Raw genomic sequence first — 21,296 nt, 5'->3', positions numbered from 1 at the left:
GCGCACACACATAAAGCATGTTGCGCACACACATAAAACATGTTGCAAACACAAAGTATGTTGCACACACACATAAAGCATGTTGCGCACGCACATAAAGCCTATTGCACACACACATAAAACATGTTGCACACACATAAAGCCTGTTGCAAACACGTTAAGCATGTTGCGCACACACATAAAGCATGTTGCACACACGCCTCATCGTTGTCACGTGTGCGTGACATGCTACATATATATATAATATATATATATATATATATATATATATATATATATATATATATATATAGACATATAATTTTTAGATTTTAATTTTATTTTGAAAAAACCCACCCGGAAGTATAGGATATGTCGGTTGCATTGACTATCCTGGTTAGCAAATGTCCATCAACTGTAAGGAAAAAGATGGCCTCATCGTGATAAATCAGTTGTTTGTCGCCTGTACTTTAACTTGACACTACCAACCTTCTCAGAACCGACCATGTAAGGTTTATGATCCGTTTTACGATAGCTAACTACCGCCGTTAACATCAGCAATTAGACGATGACGGCTCAGACCAGCGGTTGGACTGCTCGGACATGTCCAGTCTCTCTCGCCATTTTTCTGCTACTTATCACTTTGCATGTGGTGCAACCGACTCAGGAGTTTGATCCGTATAAAGTCCTGGGTGTCAGCAGGAGTGCCAGTCAGCCGGAAATTAAGCGAGCGTACAAGAACCTGGCCAGGGAATGGTGAGTGACACAGAGAGGTCATCATTTTCTGCTGGAGGAACGTCTACTGATCATTTATTGCTATCCACGGCCATTAACAACTATCCCCAAAAATGAATGTACTTTGGTTTTCCTTCAGGCATCCAGATAAGAACAAGGACCCCAGTGCTGAAGACATGTTTATAAAGATTTCCAAGTCTTACGAGGTAAAAGGAAAAACTGTCACATTATAATAATAGGCTGTACACCTGTTTGTCTTGTTTGTTGAAGGCTTAGTTTCATTATCGATTTTTAACAAACCCACAAGTCTGAGACAAGTTTAAACAGAGGAGAGTGGCAGGGGCGGAGCTAGATGGGGGGCCAGGGGTGGCATTGGCCACCCTTAGCCAATGATTGGCCACCATTAGCCAACGATTGGCCATCCGCAGCCAATGATTGGCCACCCCTACCATTTTTTGTTCTGTCAAGTAGAATATTCAAAACATTTTTATTTTATATATACTAACAATTACTTGACAACAAAAAAGCTGTAGTTAATTAAGCACATCAATATACCAACATTAGAGATGATTTTGTGTTATATGCTGTAAAGAGAAAATGATGTGTTTCTGCAAGTCATCTAAGAGTCTTCAGTGAAATCATCAATATTTTAAATAACAATTTTAATAAAAACCTGTTAAATTATCAATTTATGTAGATATTAGTACTTGTAAATATCAATTTAATGCAGAATGATATTGATAAAAGTAAGAAAGTAATGACAATGGAAAAGGTGTTCGATCCAGAACTCAAACCTGAAAGAATTTTATCCAATATACCTTTTGCCTAGACGGATGTTTAAATGTACGCGTCTATTTGTAAGCAAAGGCTGTTGGAACGTATAGTTTGTCTTTATTTAGAAATATGGACGTTGTGCTTGTTCCTGTTGGAACAGTGTAGATTGACCCTGAGGTTCTGATGCCTATCCACTTTTGGCCACCCCTCAGTGTCCATTAGTTATTGCCTGGCCACCCTTATCAACATTTTCTGGCTACACCTCGGGAGAGTGGGAGCCTAGTGGTTAGGGTTAAGGGTGTAAATCACATCCATCATGGTGATTTGATTCAGTATCGATCTCCTGACCCAACGATTCGATTATTTTCGATACTCAAGAATACACTACGATTCGATTCGATTAATCGGTTAATTTTTTATTTTATTTTATCTTTTTTACACCTTACAGGCTAAACAAATTTTCAAGTTTGAAATAAATCAATGAAAGCTGTAATATCGTTATGCATTTTTTTTTTAGAAACAACAGCAAATAATAGAAGTAGAAAAGTTGCATCAAAAAATACTGCACATAATCAGTGCAATGAGTGCAATTCAATACCTCGGCTCCAGAAGTCCCCGCCCCCTCCACAGACGCTCCGCTGCACCTCTCCCAAATTGTAGCTGACTGCAGACAGTGCCGTAGACAGGAGGCCGGCTTGTTTTGCTTTTATGACCGAAATTGCGGAAAACAACTCCTGAAGTTTGACCAGCTAGAAGAGCGAGGTGCGTGAGAACGCTGGGACCCTTTTTCCACCTGGATCTCCGCTCTTTTTGGCCCTCATGTCCCTCCGTCGTTGGACTAAACTCGTCCCGACTTCCGCACCTCTTCGGGAGTATCTAGACCCACAGTGTGTAGCACAGACCACGCATCAATATTGGGCATAATTTAAAAATGTCTGCGTCAAGCTTACCGTAACACACTGCTGTAAGAGTATAACCAGGAAGCGAGGTAGGAGGGCAAAATAGGTTTAGCGCCACCGCAGCACGGGAGGGAGAATTACGTCCAGGAGCAAATGGATAAAAATAGACCAGAGGGAAAAAAAACATGAATCGATACTCTTGCGGACGTATCGATGCATTGGATCGTCGGTTGTTGGATCGATACAAAACGATTATTATTTACACCCCTAGTTAGGGTATAGGGCTTGGAATCCTGATGTTGTGAGTTTGAAGCCCACTCCCACAGACTGCCACTCTGGGTCTCTGAGCAAGACCCTTAATCAACACTGCTCCACGGATGCCGCACAATGGTAAATGGCATGTACTTATATAGCACCTTTATTCAAGTTAGGAGACTTGACCAAAGCGCTTTACATTACATTCATTCACACACTCACACACTGATGGTGGCAAGCTACATTGTAGCCACAGCTGCCCTGGGGCTCACTGACAGAAGCGAGGCTGCCGTACACTGGCGCCACCGGGCCCTCTGACCACCATCAGTAGACAATGCAGGTGAAGTGTCTTGCCCAAGGACACAACGACAATGAAAGTCGGAGTCGGGGCTTGAACGGTCAACCCTTCGATTACAGGGCAAACTCCTACATCCAACGCCACTGTCGTTGGCAGCTCACTGCTCCAATTTCTCCAATATTATTATCAATATTATCATTAACAGTCTTTAAACCTGCTTGTCTTATTTTCTGTCTTGTTACTGAAACCAGAAGTCAAACAGTCTAATTTCTTTGCTGTTTTTTATTCAGATCCTGTCTAATGAGGAGCGAAGGTCCAACTTTGATCGCTATGGGCAGATGGATGAAAACCAGCCTTTCGGACAGTCACATCATCACGGTTTCCGCCACTTTGACAACAGCTTCTACTTTGATGAGTCTTTTTTCCATTTTCCCAGGTATTCTGTATTTTGTTTTTGGGATTAGACTCAGTGTGGATTTTTACATTAAAAAAAAACTTCTTATCTTAAAATGTACTAATTTATTCAAAAGACAAGCTTATACTTTAAAACAGCTGTAAAAGTGAAACCCAAACCTCCCCTATATATGGACTTTTGTTTTTAAAGGTGTGTTCTGCACTAATTTATCACAAGTCAATTGATTGGCTTTGATTTGATTCATTTTGGTTGATCGGTTATCCGCCGATAGTTAGCTGTGAAACAGATCTTGTCTGTAAAGGTCTGATAATCATCAGTCAGTGCTCTAAACTTTACATTTATTTTTGATATGTTTTATTGTCTCTCTGATATTCTTCATTGCATTTCAATAAGGTGAGATTGAAATATTTTAGGTGTCTTTTAGTCTTTTGAAGGCACACTATGCAACATTTTTCAGTTAATTAATGTGTTCCATAACGTTTTGGATGATTAAATGAGTCATTTCAGGTCGAACAAAGGTATTCTCGGCCGCCCTGGTGGTCTGTGGGGGAAATACTGCACTTGCAACTGCAGGAGCACCGACCCGCACCCATAGGCTCAGAAGTCTCGTGAGAGTCGGTCTTGCTTTACGGCGAGAACTGCTACACGCCCCCAGTTAAAAGCATGCTCGTTGCTAGCACAGTGGCAATCTTTGTGCAGTAATGCTACGTTCACGCAGCAAAAGCACGTCTGCTGCTTCATTTTTGCTGCTTGTACCAGTTTGTTCTGACGCGCAGCTGAAGCAGCTTTGCTGCTCTGGCTGCGCAGTGCAAAAGTGTGTCTGAGGCGCGTTGGGCGGAGCTTCACTAACCTTTCTCTGCCTTGCAGCTATATTTGCTGTGATCAGTGGGAATAAAGTAGTTTTAATATGTGTTTAAGTGAGAAAATACACCTGAAAACGTAATCAGTGCCGTCAGTTCATTCAGATTATTATCCTGCCTTCAATATTTTTTCTGTCGGAGCCGCTCAGACCCCCACATACCAGGGATGCGCCGACAGTATGGATCCCTTCATCAGCAGCGGTTCACCGCGGCAGCTGGTAGGTGTTTTTCATCTAAATAATCCAAACTGCATATTCTGCCGGCAGATTTCTGCATTTTAAGTTAATTTAGGCGTCAATAAACTGTTTAAGAGGAGTGATCATCAGCGCTGTGTCTCTCTCCCTGCGTTAAACGCGCCCGATGCGCTGCTTCAGCTGCTCAGACGTGCTGCGTCTGCTGCTCAAAACGCGCCGCTGGACCTTTTGCTGCGCCTTGACGCGCGTCAACCATTGACTTTGCATGTAAACTCGCTGCTTCTGTCGCGCCAGCTACGTCCAGTGTGAACGCAGCATTAGTCATTCGCTGCTAAGCTCAAAACAATCGTGCCTGGCTTGACGGAGAAACCAGGAGAACAGCTGAGCATATTTACGACAGTGCACTTTTACTTTCGCCCTCTGGGGGGAGCCTCGCTAGAAAATCAACACCGGTTGCATAGTGTACCTTTAACTACTGACATTTAAAAAAAAAACAACTAAATCTTTATCAACAGGTCAGGCGTTTTAAAGGTCGGTGATCGACCATAAACCTGCAATCATTGCGCCCCTAATTCAAACTTAATAGGGATAACTTTTGAGGAGGTTATAGCTACATATGTTTTTGTAGAAAAATAGATATTTTTTTAGAATATCATTAAAAACTTAATTTTAGTTCTAATTTAAAGGTACACTATGCAACCTGTGTTGATTTTCCAGCGAGGCTCCCCCCAGAGGGCGAAAGTAAAAGTGCACTGTCGTAAATATGCACAGCTGTTCTCCTGGTTTCTCCGTCAAGCCAGGCGCGGTTGTTTTGAGCTTAGCAGACAGGGGAACGCAACACATGACTAAGCATCTGACGCGCGTGACGTGACGCAAACGCGCTGCTGCTCGAGATGGAAAAATTAATTTTTGCTGCTCGAAGCTGATCTTGGAGCTTATTGACGCCTAAATTAACTTAAAATGCAGAAATCTGCTGGCAGAATATGTTCGCTTTTAGTATCCTGCTGCCTGTTGTTTGGATTATTTAGATGAAAAACACCTACCAGCTGCCGCGGTGAACCGTGAGGAGGCGACCTGGCCAGAGGCTGCTGATGAAGGGATTCCTACTGTCAGCGCACCGCTGGTATGTGGGGGTCTGAGCGACTCCGACAGAAAAAATATTGTAAGGCAGGATGATAATCTGAATGAACTGACGGCACTGATTACGTTTTCAGGTGTATTTTCTCACTTAAAAACATATTAAAACTACTTTATTCCCACTGATCACAGCAAATATAGCTGCAAGGCAGAGAAAGGATAGTGAAGCTCCGCCCAACGCGCCTCAGACCCACTTTTGCACCGCGCAGCCAGAGCAGCAAAGCTGCTTCAGCCGCGCGTCAGAACTAACTGGTACAAGCAGTAAAAATGAAGCAGCAGACGCGATTTTGCTGCTTTTGCTGCGTCCGGTGTGAAAGCAGCGCTGCACAAAGATCGCCACTGTGCTAGCAACGAGCATGCTTTTAACTGGGGGGTGTAGCAGTTCTCGCCGTAAAGCAAGACCGACTCTCGTGAGACTTCTGAGCCTGTGGGTGCGGGTCGGTGCTCCTGCAATTGCAAGTGCGGTATTTCCCCCACAGACCACCAGGGCGGCCGAGAATACCTTTGTTCGACCTGAAATGACTCATTTAATCATCCAAAACATTATGGAACACATTAATTAACTGAAAAATGTTGCATAGTGTGCCTTTAATTCAAATACTTAAAAGGATTGTAATCTTTTTTGCACATTTGTTTTACAGGAAGACTGATTTTATGTTTGCCTCTGATCATTTTGATTCCTCGCAGCGGATGAAAGTCTGAAATTCAACTTCTAGAGAATTATAATACTGTAGAAGACCCTTAAAATAGCATTGCCAGCCTAGCTAAAAGTATGCCCATGTATCATTGCCATATGACTTTCATGTTTTGATTTGAATTCCTGAAATAAATGATATTTATAGATGTTCTTTGAATTTAGTTTTCTGGACCACCTGTAGCAATGCACCAGTGACACTGGGATTCAAATAGTTTGTGTAAAGTTGGAAAATCCGTTTTTCTTCGCCGACATAAGTTTGCATGGAGTTTATAATTCATCATTAGATTTGACTCTCCTTCTATTTTACATCTAAAATCATTTCGACCATCTAAAAAATGTTTCCTCTAGAAAACCCACCTTTTCACTAAGGCATGTGGTAATAACTGAGTTATAAACGCTTAACATTTCTCATTCTTAGAGCCCTTTATAGAGATTATCTCTGTGCATTTCCTCTACATAATTCATATATTCAACAAACAAACTGATTGAGATTTTTCCCGATATATAGTTTTGTTGTCGTACAAATGGATAAAGTGGAATTGTGATGGAATCTCTGGAACATTTTCTTCTGTAGAGCTTCTTTTTCGTCCAACCCCCCAAAAAAAATAATAGTAATAATAATAAAAAAGGAAATCCCTCTTTTTGTCTGACTCTGTTCCAGGTCCAGGGACTTTGCAGACAGCAAGTACATGCTGCACCATGCACAGTTTAACAGCGATGTCCTCCCAGACAGCTACAAGAGGCCCTACCTCATCAAAGTGACGTCTGAGTGGTGCTTCGCCTGCTTAAACATTGAGTCTGTGTGGAAAGAGACGGTGCTGGATCTGGAACCTTTGGGTACAACAAGGTTTTTCTTACATAGCAAAAACTAACCCCCACCATTTTGAGCTACATTCAATTTTGAGTCAGCAGAATAATGTAAAGGGCAGCCTGCAGTGTGTCAAAAGCTCTGCAGAGAAGGTGGTTGGTGTTTAGGATTTAATCCATTGGTCCTTAATGTATTTGTGCTAAACTGACAGTACTTTCTTTCATGGGACTTATTTTCTTTCATATTTACATACATACATAAATACTTTTTGTCATAGCACTGAACGTGTGATCATTTGTTTTTGATAGGATAAATATATCACAGATTTTAATTATATCTTTTTGACAGTAATATTTTGGAGCACTGTGTCACTTGGATGAAAAAATATATATTTTGAGGAGAAAATGTGTCTTTTTAATAATTAATTGGGTTGTTGTTTTTCTTTTTATTGTACCATAATTGAAATAAAAATTGATGTTGAATCAGGTGTGGGCATCGGCATTTTGGACCTGGGCTATGAGCGTCGCCTGGCCAACCAGCTGGGAGCTTACAGAGCTCCCTCCATCATCGGGCTGGTGAACGGCAGGGTGACTTTCTTCCACCAGGCTGTGGTACGGGAACACCTGCGACAGTTTGTGGAGGATCTGCTGCCTGGCCATCTGGTGCAGAGGGTAGTAACGCTTTGTCTTCACCCTCAAAAAGGCAAAAAAGTATTATTTTTTTAACATCCATGATCTTTTTTTCAGATCAACGACAACAACTATCAGGCTTTCCTTGACAGCTGGCATGTGGAAAATAAGCCCAGTCTGCTGCTGTTTGACCAAATTCCTTCTGTGCCTCTTCTCTACAAGGTAAAGGCATCTGCTGGCAGTTAGACGTTGGCAATCTGAAAGACGTCTACTTAGAAATGCGCCAATTCAGAATTAAAATGAAGAAAAGTTTGGGGTATTTCTCTTGAATAGCAGGAAAGTTTACCCCTTTATGGGCATCTGTCTTTGATTTATTAATTGTAGTAAGTTTGATCTCTTACAATTAGACACTTTGTTTCAGAAGCAAGTCTTTCCTGTTTAAACAGTTTACTGTTTTAATGTCTTACTTTTCTGACCTTACAATAATCTCAAGTTGCCTTCTGGGATATATATGAGGGCGTTTGATAAGCATTGCCCCTGACCCACTTCCACTTGTTCGATCTAGCTGAAAATTTGCATGTGCAATTTAGGGCTGTCACGATACTAAACTTTTCAACTCGATACCGATACTAAGGAAAATATTCGATACTCAATACCATTTTCGATACCACAAGGATAAAAACAAAGACTCCAAAATTCAACAGAAATATTTTCATTAATAAATAAATACAATAAACAATAAGAACAATATTTTGAGGTTGTATGCTGTGCACAATATTAAGCAAGCTTGATAAAAAACTTATAAAATTAAATGTTCTGTCCTTGGCTGTGCTTTGCACGCATAACAATGACGCTAGCCAAACAAAAATAATTCTCAGCACCTGCACCTGTTACAAAAAAGTCTGAAAGTGAAAAGTGCACAGAATTATTCAATCACACAGTGTTCTGAAAGTGCATTGTCCTCTATTCTGCACTTTAGATGCACTTTAGGTGCCACTGGTTGTAGCAATGTATTGATACTTTTGAAAATGAGTATTGTATCCGGATACAACGTTTCAATATCGATACTTTTTTGAGTATCGATACTTTTGACAACCCTAGTGCAATTATTTATATCTCTATAGAGTAGGTGGCTAATTACAGCTCTGAGATAATTGTGAATCCAGTCTAAAGTGGAGCCTGTTAAGTGTTGAGCAGTGATCCGATTTTTGTATGGCCTTGTAAGGCCATATAATGGGGCATCATCGCCATAAGTTACTTTCATTTATCAAAAGTCTCCCATAGTGTGCGTCCTTTCAAATACAAAAGCCGGATCACTGCTCGGTACTCAACAGGCTCCATTCCAGAGTTGACTCAGTTCAAACACCTGTAAATCAGAAACCAAAATAAGTTCAGAGCTGTAATTTGCCACTTAATCTATAGAGATGTAAACATAGAAATGTTCATCGCTGCTTTTACTTTGTCTACTGGGACACTTAAAGTTTGAAGTGGACAAAATGCCTTATTAACTTTCACACACCGATTGTTTTTATCACTTAGGGGAGATGAAGTCCTACATTTCATCTCACTTAAGTCATAGACCATTCAAAAATAACTAATCTCTATCTATCGTATCTCTAGTATCTAGTATTGTGCAAATATAAAGAAACACTGCTTCATTTTGATCTTCTTGTAAGTTCAGATTCTCTATCAGGGCTTAAAAATAAACTGTGCTGCGGTACGCTTCAGGTCTGAATACAGAAATCCTCAAAAAGCATACGTCTGTATTGGACACAGCTTGAATAAGCAGCTTAAATATGCAGAACAGAGGTGCTCCACAGTCATTTTCCTCCATTTCTCAGTCTTTTACTGTCCTAGTCGTTTCTGACCAATGGCAGCAATGATTGTCACACATGTGGCTTTGTTCTGAGCTATAAACCACTTACAAGAAATATGATTTAAATGCAACCTGGACCTAAAATAAGTCCTAATTCGTTTGAACCAAGGAAGCGTATCAAAGAACTTTTCTGAATATGCTTTATCTAACATACAGTAGCATCAGTCCTGAGTGGAAACGAATACATTTAACATAATATGGTTAAACAGAACATGGGAAGTTATTAACAAACTTCAGTTCTAATCATTTTATTCTTTACCATCCTTTAGCTGACAGCGTTTGCCTTTAGAGACTACGTACGCTCTGGCTACGTGGATCAAGGTGCATCGCACAACACCAAGCTCCTGCGACAGTTTAACATCAACACCTACGCTCCCACCATGCTGCTGTTTAAGGAGGATACGGAGAAGCCTGTAGACATCATCCAGGTGAAGTCTGGAGCTTCTTCTCTGATAAAAATCTATAAAAAAAATAAAGGTTTATTTTACTTCTTTGAAGAGCATGACTTGAATTTTTCTTGATGTTTGCTTCTTCCAGGCCAGAGGGATGAAGAAACAGCTCATGGACGAGTTTGTTTCCAACAACAAGTTCCTGCAGGTGCCGCGGCTCGTCAACCAGCAGCTGTTTGATGAGCTGTGTCCTGTTAAACAGTTCCACCGGCGGAGAAAGTAAGCAAGTTATAGCAGATTGCAGATGGTTTGATTAGGATCCTCTTCTTTCTTAAATCATTACTAGCTTTTTTCTACCTTTCCTCTATATGTGAGACTGAAAATAAGATTCCCAGATACTTTGAACATTATAGTGCGTCAATGATACCCAGGAACTTTCCTTTGACTAGAATCCACTACATGTTGGGCAAAATCCATATTTTTCCATGTTTGGGAAATGCAGAGGCTGAGAGAATAACAAACAGTATTAAAGATAAAAGGTTGTCGACTCCAGTGGCTTGGAGAAGTATTTGAATGCCTGATATAACTTCAAACCACCACACCTGACTTGCAAATTAATCTCAAGTTCACAAAAAAAAATATTTTGGTCGCATTACACTTTTCACTCCAGAGCTTGCACACTGAGGGGAAGAGACTTGCCGCTAGCTGAAGATAGATCCATACATGCAAGCAGAAGAAAACACTTTTCCACTCAACAGTAACCGTAAAGTCTTGCAACAATAGACTCTGGACATGCAACAAAACAATGAAACCCAGAAGTGAACCATCTATGGGGGGTTTAAACATAATATTGGCTGAAAAAAAGAAAAATTTGAATTTTTTGTAAAATAGCTCAGGCCTGATATTACTAGTTCACTATATGGATGTATTGGTTTATTTTCTTATTTTTGTGAAATTAAATTCCATTCATTTGCATTCAGCACCTGTAAGCAAATACTTTGTAGAACCATGTTTTGCTGCAGGCTGGTGTGTGACTTTTGGGACATGCATTTAGCAGCTTCATGCTGGTAGAGACTCCTCACATGACCTCAGTTTAGTTAGATGTGGACTGACCAATTGTAATTATATACAATCCTTATGTTTGTATCGAGATCCGTTCGTTTTATCAGGCAAGCTGGAAGGTGAACCGCTCCCTATGTTCAGTTATTTATAGTCTCTAACAGCTATTCTTCCTTTATTAAACCGTTTACCTTCAACTATCAATACATTTGTGCTACATAGAATAAAAGTTGTACAATTCAGCTACTAAAGCTGATGGTGATTCAAGCTCTAAATACACTGGATGTGTAGAAAGTAAGTGTTGTGGAAGGTCTACACCAGCCGCAGTGACATATGCTGGGTGTCCAAATTCAGGACATTTATTCAGGAAACAACCCAGTCTCGGTGGGCTAGGAACCCCAGAGCTATAGGCTACGTTCACACTGCAGGCCTTGATGCTCAGTTCCGATTTTTTTGTGAAATCCGATTTTTATTTGCGTTGCCGTTTATATTTCCAAATATATGCTCCTTGTATGTGATCTGCTGTGTGAACTGCAGTCACATAACGCAAGTGTCCCGCATGCGCCGTAGAGAACTCGATGATATCAAAGGCCAGCGTGCTCTGTGTTTCCGGAAGTAAACATGGATGGTAGTGCCGGCGCGCATCTAGCTGTCTTTTCCAACCATAAAAACTCAATCGTTTCACATGGTTAAACATAAATACTGCTCTCCGCATCATCATCTGCCATTGTTGTTGTTTTTCTTGCAGCTTCTGCATAGCAAGATGCATAATAGTGACCTTTGTTGGGTATTAATGACGTTCAGGTTGGATGAATCCGACCTGACACAGGTTGCATTTGAAAAGATCAGATTTGTATCGGATTCAGGACCACATAGCCAAGTGGCCTGGGTCGGATTGGAAAAAATCTGATCTGTGTTCCTCAGACTGCCATTAAAAGATCAGATCCAAAAAATCGGATTTGGGTCACTTCAGGCTGCGGTGTGAACGTAGCCATAAAGAAGCTGGAAATTATGAGTTGTGAGTCGGTCTACCCTTCAGAAGCCATCCATAGCTTTGGTTAAAAAGGAACCTAGACATCATGAGAGGACGTTCTACGCTCTCACTGATCACTTGAAGAACTTTAGGCTTTAACATGAGGAAGTTATTTAGTTACAAGTTATGTAAGCTGTTTTGATCAAAATCAGTGTCTCGACTATCTGCATCTGAAATATGTGTGTATTGTGCTGATAGTATTAGTGTCTCGCTTGAGGAAGATGAAAGCCGCCACATGTGTAGCCTACAAGTAGGAAGCTGCTCTGCTGTAACATGTCTGGTGCTTTTTCTCCTTTGAATTTCTGAAATCTGTTAAAGTCACTTTTGCTTCAGTTGTGAAAAGCTTTCTTGTCCCTTCTGAAAAAAAATGTATTCATCCACATCGTGATTCCGCCGCCACCGTGTTTCATGGTGGGGGAGGTTTGTTTAAAGGGATTTTATATCTTGAAATCATGAACAGTTTTTTTTTGCATAAAGGCCTGAAGGTTCAGTGTTGTTTTATCTTTAAATAAGTAGTTTGCATATTTTGCTGTGTCTTCAGGCTTTTTAAGAATTTTTGTATGGATATTTTTTTCATATCACTCTACCATAAAGGGTCAGATTAGTGGAGTACCCAGCTGGTGGTGTACCTTTAGCAGAGCCTCAGATCAGTAAAACCTGCCCAAGGTCATCATCAGCCTCCTAGCTGCCTCTCTGTTTAACTCTCTCCTCCCGTGGCCCATTATATTTTTTATGACGGTCACGGTTTAGGACTGCAGTTACACCATTCTCTTTCCATTTTTCAGACGATCCATTAAATGAAACTTTGGGAGCTATTCAGAGCCTTGGAAATTGTTTTTAATAAGGTTTGCCTTGGATGTTTGTTCAGTAATGTTCTCAAACAAACTTTTAAAAGCCATTAGAAACCAACGGATACATACACATATTAAATCCCACACACAAGGAGCGTACTGTCTAATTAGCAAATTCCAGACGGTAGGAAGTTACACTGGATTGTTTTTCAAAGTTAACATCCATGGTTCTTTTTCCATCAGCCTAATAATTATGCACCACTTCAAGTTGGACTATGGAGTAAAACATTTAAGTCTGTTGTTGGGAAAATGGCAAAATTGAAAGAAACCTGAATAAGGAACTGTATATCGGGGATGTATGAATAGTCCTGCAGATCAAACCCTCTTTATTTCTCTGCCTAGTGCTACGTTCAGACTGCACGCTACTGAAGCAGCAAATGCAGCTGGTTTACAAGCAAAGTCAATGATTAACACACATCAAAAGGTCCTGCAGTGCATTTCAAGCAGCAGGAGCAGAACATCTTGACGCATCAAAGCAGCTTAAGCAGCACCACATGAGCTTCTGAGCATCTGAGGCGCATGACGCGCTGCGCAGGCAGCAGCTGCTGGAGTTGGAAAAATTGCACTTTTGCTGCTCGACGCGCCACATCAACCAAGCAGAGAAGCTGATCTGGGAGCTGACAGGAAGACAGAGACAGCACTGCTGATGCAGATCGCTATGATCACTCCACTGAAACGGCTCATTAAAGCCTAAGTTAATTTAAATTTCGAAAACCTGCCGGCAAAATATGTTCGATTTTATTATTCTGGTGCCTGCAGATTGGATTACGTACATGAAAACCACTAACATCTCCTTCCAGCCACCAGGAACGGTAGCAGAAAACCACTAAGAGGCGACCAGACCTAAAGATTTGCCGAACAGGATTTTGAGTGACAGTGCACTGCCGGTGTACGGGGGTCTGAGCGGCACCAATTGTGAAATAATATTTGAAGGCAGGATCGTAATCTTGATGAACCGACTGCACAGATGGTGTTTAAAAACTGATCACTGCAAATATTTCAAAGCCGCTCTCTGCCATTGAACACAGGAACAGCAGAAGCATCAGACACATTTGGACACACTTTACTGGACGCCCTTCAGGAGCATCAAAGACGCACTTGTGGTGCGCCCTTAATGTGTACAAGCATAAAAAAAAACAGCTGAAGTTTTTTTTTTCTGCCTCTAGAGCTTGCCCTCTGAACGTAGCATAAGATTGAGCGGTTACACAACACAGATTGACTCTTCCGTAGCATTAAATAGATTATAGGTTAATTAAAATCCTTATTTCAAGAAGTAAAAACTCCATAGAAAGCATGAAATTAAAAATCCTACAAAGCTTCTATATGTATTTAGACCCTCAACAATGTCTAATAATAGCAGCTAAAATTATATTTGTAGATAGTTTAATAAAAAAAGACCAGTCTAAGAAGCATTGTATGTTTTTTTTTTTTTTTTTTTTTAGAACAGAAAGATTTTGTTTTTCCTATAAAAGAAAATCTATGCTTCTTCTTTATGAAACATTTTAGGTAGGGATGTCCCGATCAGCATTTTAGGCCTCCGATCCTTATCCGATCTTTGAACCTCAAATCCGATCCGATTTCGAGTCCCGATCCGATATTTTGCCTTTAGTATTAAAATTGATCAAACTCAAATATATTTTGAGCAAGTAACCCAACTTTTTATTAGACTAATATTTTATCAAAAAATTATTGTAATTCCCATGAAATAAAATTCTTACCCAGAATTAAAGGTCAGCTTCAATTTAATATTTTAGACAAAAGTAAAAAGAAAAACACTGACTTGGTACAGTATTATCCAAAAGAAAGTGCTATCCAAGATCCACTTTTAGCTTATAAGTGCTTAACATAGGCTGCCATAAAGTCAATAAAAATAAAGTGCACTGATCACTGAGAAAACATAAAATGCATTTGCTCATCTTAAAAATGGTGTAAACAGATTGACAAATAGTCACATTTAAGTAAATTAATTTGAAACATTTAAAGCCAACTTAAAATGTAAACAGAATTCAGTCAAATGAATTCAAAACTTTGGAACTGCAACTTAAAAGTAGCATGATCACTGAAATATTACAATCAACAAGACCATTCTTCAGTTATGAACAAATACATAGGTAGTCCTAAAAACAACTAAACAACCAGCTTTGCACCGCCGCGGATGTTTGTATTTCGCAACTACCGTCAACCGTAACTAGCGGGTACTTTACGGCAGTTGCCGTAAAGATTGGCGCGACTAGTCAGGTAATGTAGCCGAGCTCCGATCACAGGAAAAAAGGAAAAGATCGGGCCGATCCGATCTTGAGATCGGGATCGGGACATCCCTAATTTCAGGTTTTCTCTTATTTCAAAAGCTAAAAATGAAAACAAACTGTTGGTTGTTTAAAATTACAATACCCTATAGAGGATATTTACCAAAAATAATCATTAGTTTTGATCATGTAATATTTTCAGCTCTAAAGGACTTTTAATTAGATGTACTCTGGGATAAAGAGCTCTTAACCCATTTAGGATCTTTTATCATATTTAGGTGGTTGGGGGTTTTCAGGGGGGAACAGAAAAGCATTGGAAAAAAAAAACAAGGTAATGATTTATCTTTGAATGAATCTTCATTTTAAAAATTAATAATTAAAGGGAGTTATCCTATCCTATCCTGTGCTGTCCTATCAGTCACTATATCTTTCAATGTCTGTACAGAGAAGGAGGCTGTACCTTTGTCATGAGTTTACTAAGACTGAGGGCTGAACATGAGAGAATCTGTTAAAAGGCATCTTTTCTGTTTAAAGATGGTCACTTCAGGTCAATTTACAGTGACACCTTTCATGTTTTATTCCAGGTACTGTGTGCTACTCATCACCGGGGAGGATGAAGCCTTCCTCCCAGGAAACAAGGCCTTCGTTGACTTTGCCACTGTCAACAAAAAAGACATTCTACGGTTTGCATACGTCTACCAGCGTCAGCAGCAGCCTCTCTGTCAGGCGCTGCTACTCACCCAGGCCGCCGCCTTTCCTCAGGTCGGTTCACACATGCGATCAGTAAACAGCATCGAAACGTATCAGATTTGTTGTTTCGGGTTACAGACACAAGTGCTGCGCTTCAGTTTACAGTAAAGGTGCTCTCCAATAACACTGGCAGGTGGTAATTCTGGAGAGGCGGAGTCAGGCGGGCAAGGTGTTGTACCGCTCCGTGAGCGGCGGCTGGAACGGCAGCGAGGAGGACAAGTTCCGGCTCCACGAGCAGCTGGAGCTACTGCAGAAAGACCCCACCTACCTGAGGTCCGACGCCACCTTGCCGGAGCTCAACAACGAGATGGCTCCAGTAAGTCATGGGCGACCTGACCTGAGCTCAGTTTGTAGACAGAAGATCATGATGCTTATCTCGTTTTGATCTTCCCTCCAGATGTTTATTATTCAGTGGATGAATGCTGCCTATGATTACTTGCTTCAGATATACGACGGCCTTCTCTACTCAAATTGGTAAGACAGTCCTTCCCCAGGAAGCTGCAGAATACAACGAGATGAATGATGTTAAAAAAAAAAAAACACCAGAATCTGCTTTAAGCTGTTTCTGTCGTTTTTTTGTGGTCTTGTTAAAGCTGCAGTGCGCTCCTCTGTGAAAGAGGAACAACAATAGAGAAGAAATCTATGTAGGAAATTTATATGAAGCAAATCATTGTATCCTCTTGGATCCATAACTCAGAATATTTTCTTTTTTTCCCCCGTTGCATCTAGGCGAGAGATGATGCCCATCCTGTCCTTGCTCTTCTCGGCTCTCTTCATTCTGTTTGGTACCGTCATCATTCAAGCTTTCAGGTAAGCTTTAATGACTTTAGTGAATACGCAGATATTTCCCTTTCAGTTTCTGGTTGTTAACTGAAATTTCACCTCCATTTCCATGTCTGCTGCTTTTTACAGCGAGCCAAGTGAGAGCAAACCTCATAAACCGAAGCCAAAGGAGCAAAACCAAACTCAAGCTGAGGACGATGCATCAAGCAGAACAAGCACCTCAAGGTGAGTCAGTAAGATGAAATAAGCACAAGATGAAGCCAAAATATGACTCACTGCAGGGCTCCCAAAGTGGGGGTTGGGAACCTTGGGGGATCTTAAGATAGCTTTCAAAATCATTTTGATGTGATGCCTGAGGGCTAAAATATGAATAGAACCAAATAAATATAAATGTCCCATGAAATAAGTAGATGTAACAGTTATTCATTTATCTACTACACGATTTAAACAAAACATCCACATTTGAATTGGAAAATGCAGATATTATTTGATAAAATGATCAAACGTTAATTTAAAGTATTAGAAACGCATTTAAAATTATGTATTAATTAAATGTCATGAAATATAAATATAAAAAAAAACTAATGAATTCACTTCATATACATAAAAGAATGTAGCGTGAAGTAACTGTATTTTTCAGGGCTCACCTGCTTGATGCATTATTGTTTTTGCGGTCACAGGCTGAAAAGTTTGGAAAAGTCTGACTTATACTTATTTTAGGAGCTGTCGAAAGTCAGAACTGTTCATTTAGGTTTTTTCAAGTTTTTGAGAAAAAAAAAATGCACATGCACAACCCTGTACTTGTTCCTGAGAGGGAACGCTTATCAAACGTGTGCACAAGTCCATTTCTCCTCTTGCATGCTCTGTGTAAAAGTTGTTGTTTGCATCGCTCATACAAGCTTATTTTTCAAAAGAAGATTTTAATTGATGTCCACTATGTCAGACTCACCACCGGTAAATAAAAATGGGACGAGCACGTAGGACGGCCTCACATAAACATATCACCAGAATGATTGACAATTAGGAGGACCGCTTCATTATCTATGTATGGTGTTTTTTTTATTATTTTTTATTTCAACCTACAGAAGAAAGTCTCTTAGCTTTGTAATTAAACCGATGCACGAACCAGATGCCCTTGTTGAAGGCCAATGGTTAAGGAGTAACTATGGATTTCCAATAGAAACTTTCACAGTACAGTTTATCAGCAGCGTAGATTTTCCCACTTTGTGTAATTAGTGTTGAAATAGGGTCTTTTTTACAGCTGGTCTCTTTTCTATCAACAGTTCCTGGTTTCTTTCTAATGATTTCTTATATCAGCTCTAGTATCACTGAAGGGCCGGTTATACTCCCGCAGCAGCGTGTCGCAGTTAGCTTGTTATTCCACGCCACAACGCAAGAGGGACAATCATGAACTAGCTGTGGGTCTAGATACGGCCGAGGCGGTGAGGAAGTGGGGGCAAGTTTGTCCGACAATCGAGGGACATGAGGGAGAAAAAGAGCGAGGATCCAGATGGAAAAAGGGTCCCAGCGTTCTCGCGCACTTCGCTCTTCCAGCTGGTCCATCTTCACGAGTCGTTTTCCACAATGGCGGTCATACAAACAAATAAGCGGGTAAGGTACCAAACAGGAAATATGCGTAGTGTAGAACGGATGAAGGTTTTACCAATCAGAGGCCTCCTGTCTGTGGCACTGTCTGCGGTCACCTACAATTTCAGAGAGGTGCAGCAGAGTGCCTGCGGGAGGGGGCAGGGCATATCTGCCTTAACTGCGACACACACGCAGACGAGCTGGTTTCAGAGTACAAATTGGCCTCTCTGAAGTTAGGGCTGTGGAACACAGATTGGAGAATAAATTATGTTTGCTGCCACCTTGTGGCAGATTACCTTTTCATTTTGCCACTTTTGCATCCCAGTCACACTTAGAAGAATGTTAGATTAATCCTTTCATCTTTACGGAAATAAAATGTAAAGATTTGAGCACATTTATAATTTATCCTTGAGAATGAAAATAACCTTGACTTAGCAGCAGATAACTACAGCAAAGAGGAGCACCAGGTCACCATTACAGCCATTAGAAACATTCAACATTTCAAGAAGGTCAAACCATCACTAACGTAATTGCTTGGATTTTGACTCTGCTTAGACTTTAATCAGAACGCTGCTTTGGTCCGATGGGCCAAAGCAATCACCACTGATTGTTTTGACACAAAGTAAAGCTGGATGGAAGGAGGACCTTTGATGCTGTGGGAATTTTGGGCTCCCAAAGGCACTAGGAACCTCATAATAGAGCATAATATTGTACATTTTTTTTTTTATACTTTGCAAACTATAAACCATATGTATGATTTTCATCTTCAAGACGGTTTTTGCTGAAATGATCTACAACTAACACATTTAAAGGATGCATGGATATTAACATAGGATGAATCTCCTTGTAGTTAGACATTTTTAATCTGCAGGTGCATAATATTTCCTGTTGCTCTTCACTTAGCAGTGCTCTCCTCTGTTGTTTCCTGTGGTTTGTGCAGCCGTCCTCCAAAGAAGGACTTTGTGGAGGTGACGGAGCTTACAGACATTACCTACACCAGTAACCTGGTCAGACTGAGACCAGGTCACATTAACGTTGTCCTGGTGCTCACCAACGCCTCCAAGAATGCTTTGCTCAGGAAGTTTGCAAAGGAGGTTTTCTCTTTCTCTGGGTGAGTCTTGAGCATCAAAATGCCCATTAAAAAGTTGCTTCTATCTGCTGTCAATCCTAAAATAGTTTCCCTGTCTCAGCACGCAGACCCTCCACTTCTCCTTCCTGAATGCTGACAAGCACCGCCACTGGATGCCTTCCCTCCTTCGCTCGGCCTGTTCAGCTGCACCCAGCGAAAACCACTCAGATGACGAAGAGTCTTCAGATTACACAGGCCATGTCCTGGCCCTTAACGGCTACAAGAAATATTTTTGCCTCTTTAGACCCGTCTTCACCGGGGAGGACCCCAACGACTCATCATCCGACACCTCTGACTCTAAGAGGAAATCGCGATCCAGATCCAGGTCCAGCTCCCACTCTCGCTCCCGTTCTCATTCCAGGGAGGACGGAGCCGTCCCTAAAAGAGGTTCAAGCAGAGCCACGAGCATAGAGGTCCACCACAAGCTGGATAGGCTGGGACTGTGGATGGAAAGGCTCATGGAGGGCACTCTGCCCAGATTATACGTCTCATCGTGGCCTACGCTGAACGATGCCTCTGACCCATCTGCAGAGAGCTGAGGTCAGAGTAAAGAACATCTGTTTTTTTGTTTGTTTTGTTTGTTTTGCAAGCTGCAGGGCAACCTTGTTGTTTTAAAATAACTGTTTAGGTTCTGTTGGGTAAACGTAGCGCAGCATTCGTCTGTTAGCACTGATGCTGTTGGTGAGCAGCAACACTTTGCAGAGGAGTGTAAATGCAAATATCCATATTGCTTCATCATATTCAGTCTGTATGAATCACAGTGCAGGACATGTTAGCCGTGTCTATCTGAGAGTAACAGCAGGAGGCCATTACCAGGCCAGAATATTTGTCATGCCATTGTGTACTGTTAGTTTTATTTATAAATTATAGTCATGATTACATGGACGACTAGTGACATCTGTAGTGAAGAGCGGCTACAGAAAGCCTTCTCAGTCAGACCCAGATATAAACGTCATTTACATCACAACCGAGTGCACTTGCAAGTCAATGTAGCTACTTGGAACAAGCAGGACAAAACAATGTTAAAGAAAGACCAGAGCTGAAAGTTGTGCTAGAAGTTTCTGCATAATAATAAGTTTCCAGAAAGCTGTTCAGAAATGAACAGATGTGCCTGTTTATTTGGGTCATACAGCCAAATGGGATTTTAAATGATCAAAAGAAGCAGTTTAGGACACGTAAATTCCAACATGGATGCCTATGTTAGGCTAAAAAACTGATCCAGCAGCAAAAAACTTTAAGATCTTGTCCCTAAATTCTCATTCTGGTCTTAAAGTTGTATTAAAAAGCCATTTAGATGCCCTCCAGAACTCACCACTAAGGAAATGCATCAAAAAGCTGGACTGTAGGATTGATTCATTCAGTTCTTTTGTCTTTTTCTGTTCCCATATAGGCTCTTAAAAGGTGTCTAAACTGAAGCGATTTTTGTTTCCTTCATAAATACCAGTTATCTATAGGGAAATGGATAGATGGCTTTTTATGGATATGCATCTTTCCTTTATTCAACCCAGGGCGTTTTTTTCTGCCTCCCCATGGTACTCAGTAGGTGAAGTCATGCAGTGATGGAAACAGGCTTTTTTTTTTTTTGCACTACTTGAATTAGATGACCTCATCAAGCCTCTGAAATGCACTTCAGAGAAATGCACAGGCAAAAATATGAGAGCTGTATATGATGCATGTTTAACTCTGAATAAACACTTCAGTCTTAACTTCCTCATAATTATTAAACTGTGCAACCACTACAAAACATTTTATACATTGAATAAAAATAATAGGAAAAGTTATTTTAAAATTTGATGATTGTCAAACAACCTTTACTGTTTTCCTTTCAATCTTTAGCCTTTAATCTCAAAGGATGAATTCTTGGAGTAGGTAGTTTTTAAAAGCGCTGCTGGATGCATGTAGTTTATGTTATT

At 40.6% G+C, this 21,296-nt stretch overlaps 1 protein-coding gene across 1 annotated transcript; it reads left to right on the top strand.

Moving 5' to 3' along the window:
- The first annotated feature begins 352 nt into the window (after positions 1-352).
- LOC119791794 (dnaJ homolog subfamily C member 16-like) lies at positions 353-21,009 on the top strand. Its single transcript, XM_038298104.1, has 15 exons — positions 353-735; positions 854-920; positions 3,231-3,376; positions 6,905-7,080; positions 7,538-7,722; positions 7,798-7,902; positions 9,826-9,984; positions 10,094-10,224; positions 15,719-15,896; positions 16,018-16,200; positions 16,282-16,358; positions 16,614-16,694; positions 16,797-16,892; positions 19,195-19,365; positions 19,445-21,009. The coding sequence occupies exons 1-15, from the start codon at positions 548-550 to the stop codon at positions 19,920-19,922; spliced, it is 2,421 nt and encodes an 806-aa protein (XP_038154032.1). The 5' UTR covers positions 353-547; the 3' UTR covers positions 19,923-21,009.
- The last annotated feature ends 287 nt before the right edge of the window (positions 21,010-21,296 follow it).

Source organism: Cyprinodon tularosa, unplaced genomic scaffold, assembly GCF_016077235.1.
Source record: "Cyprinodon tularosa strain WSP-4 unplaced genomic scaffold, ASM1607723v1 ctg40, whole genome shotgun sequence".
Taxonomy (NCBI): Eukaryota; Metazoa; Chordata; class Actinopteri; order Cyprinodontiformes; family Cyprinodontidae; genus Cyprinodon; species Cyprinodon tularosa.
This window is presented reverse-complemented; position numbering and strand designations above follow the sequence as displayed.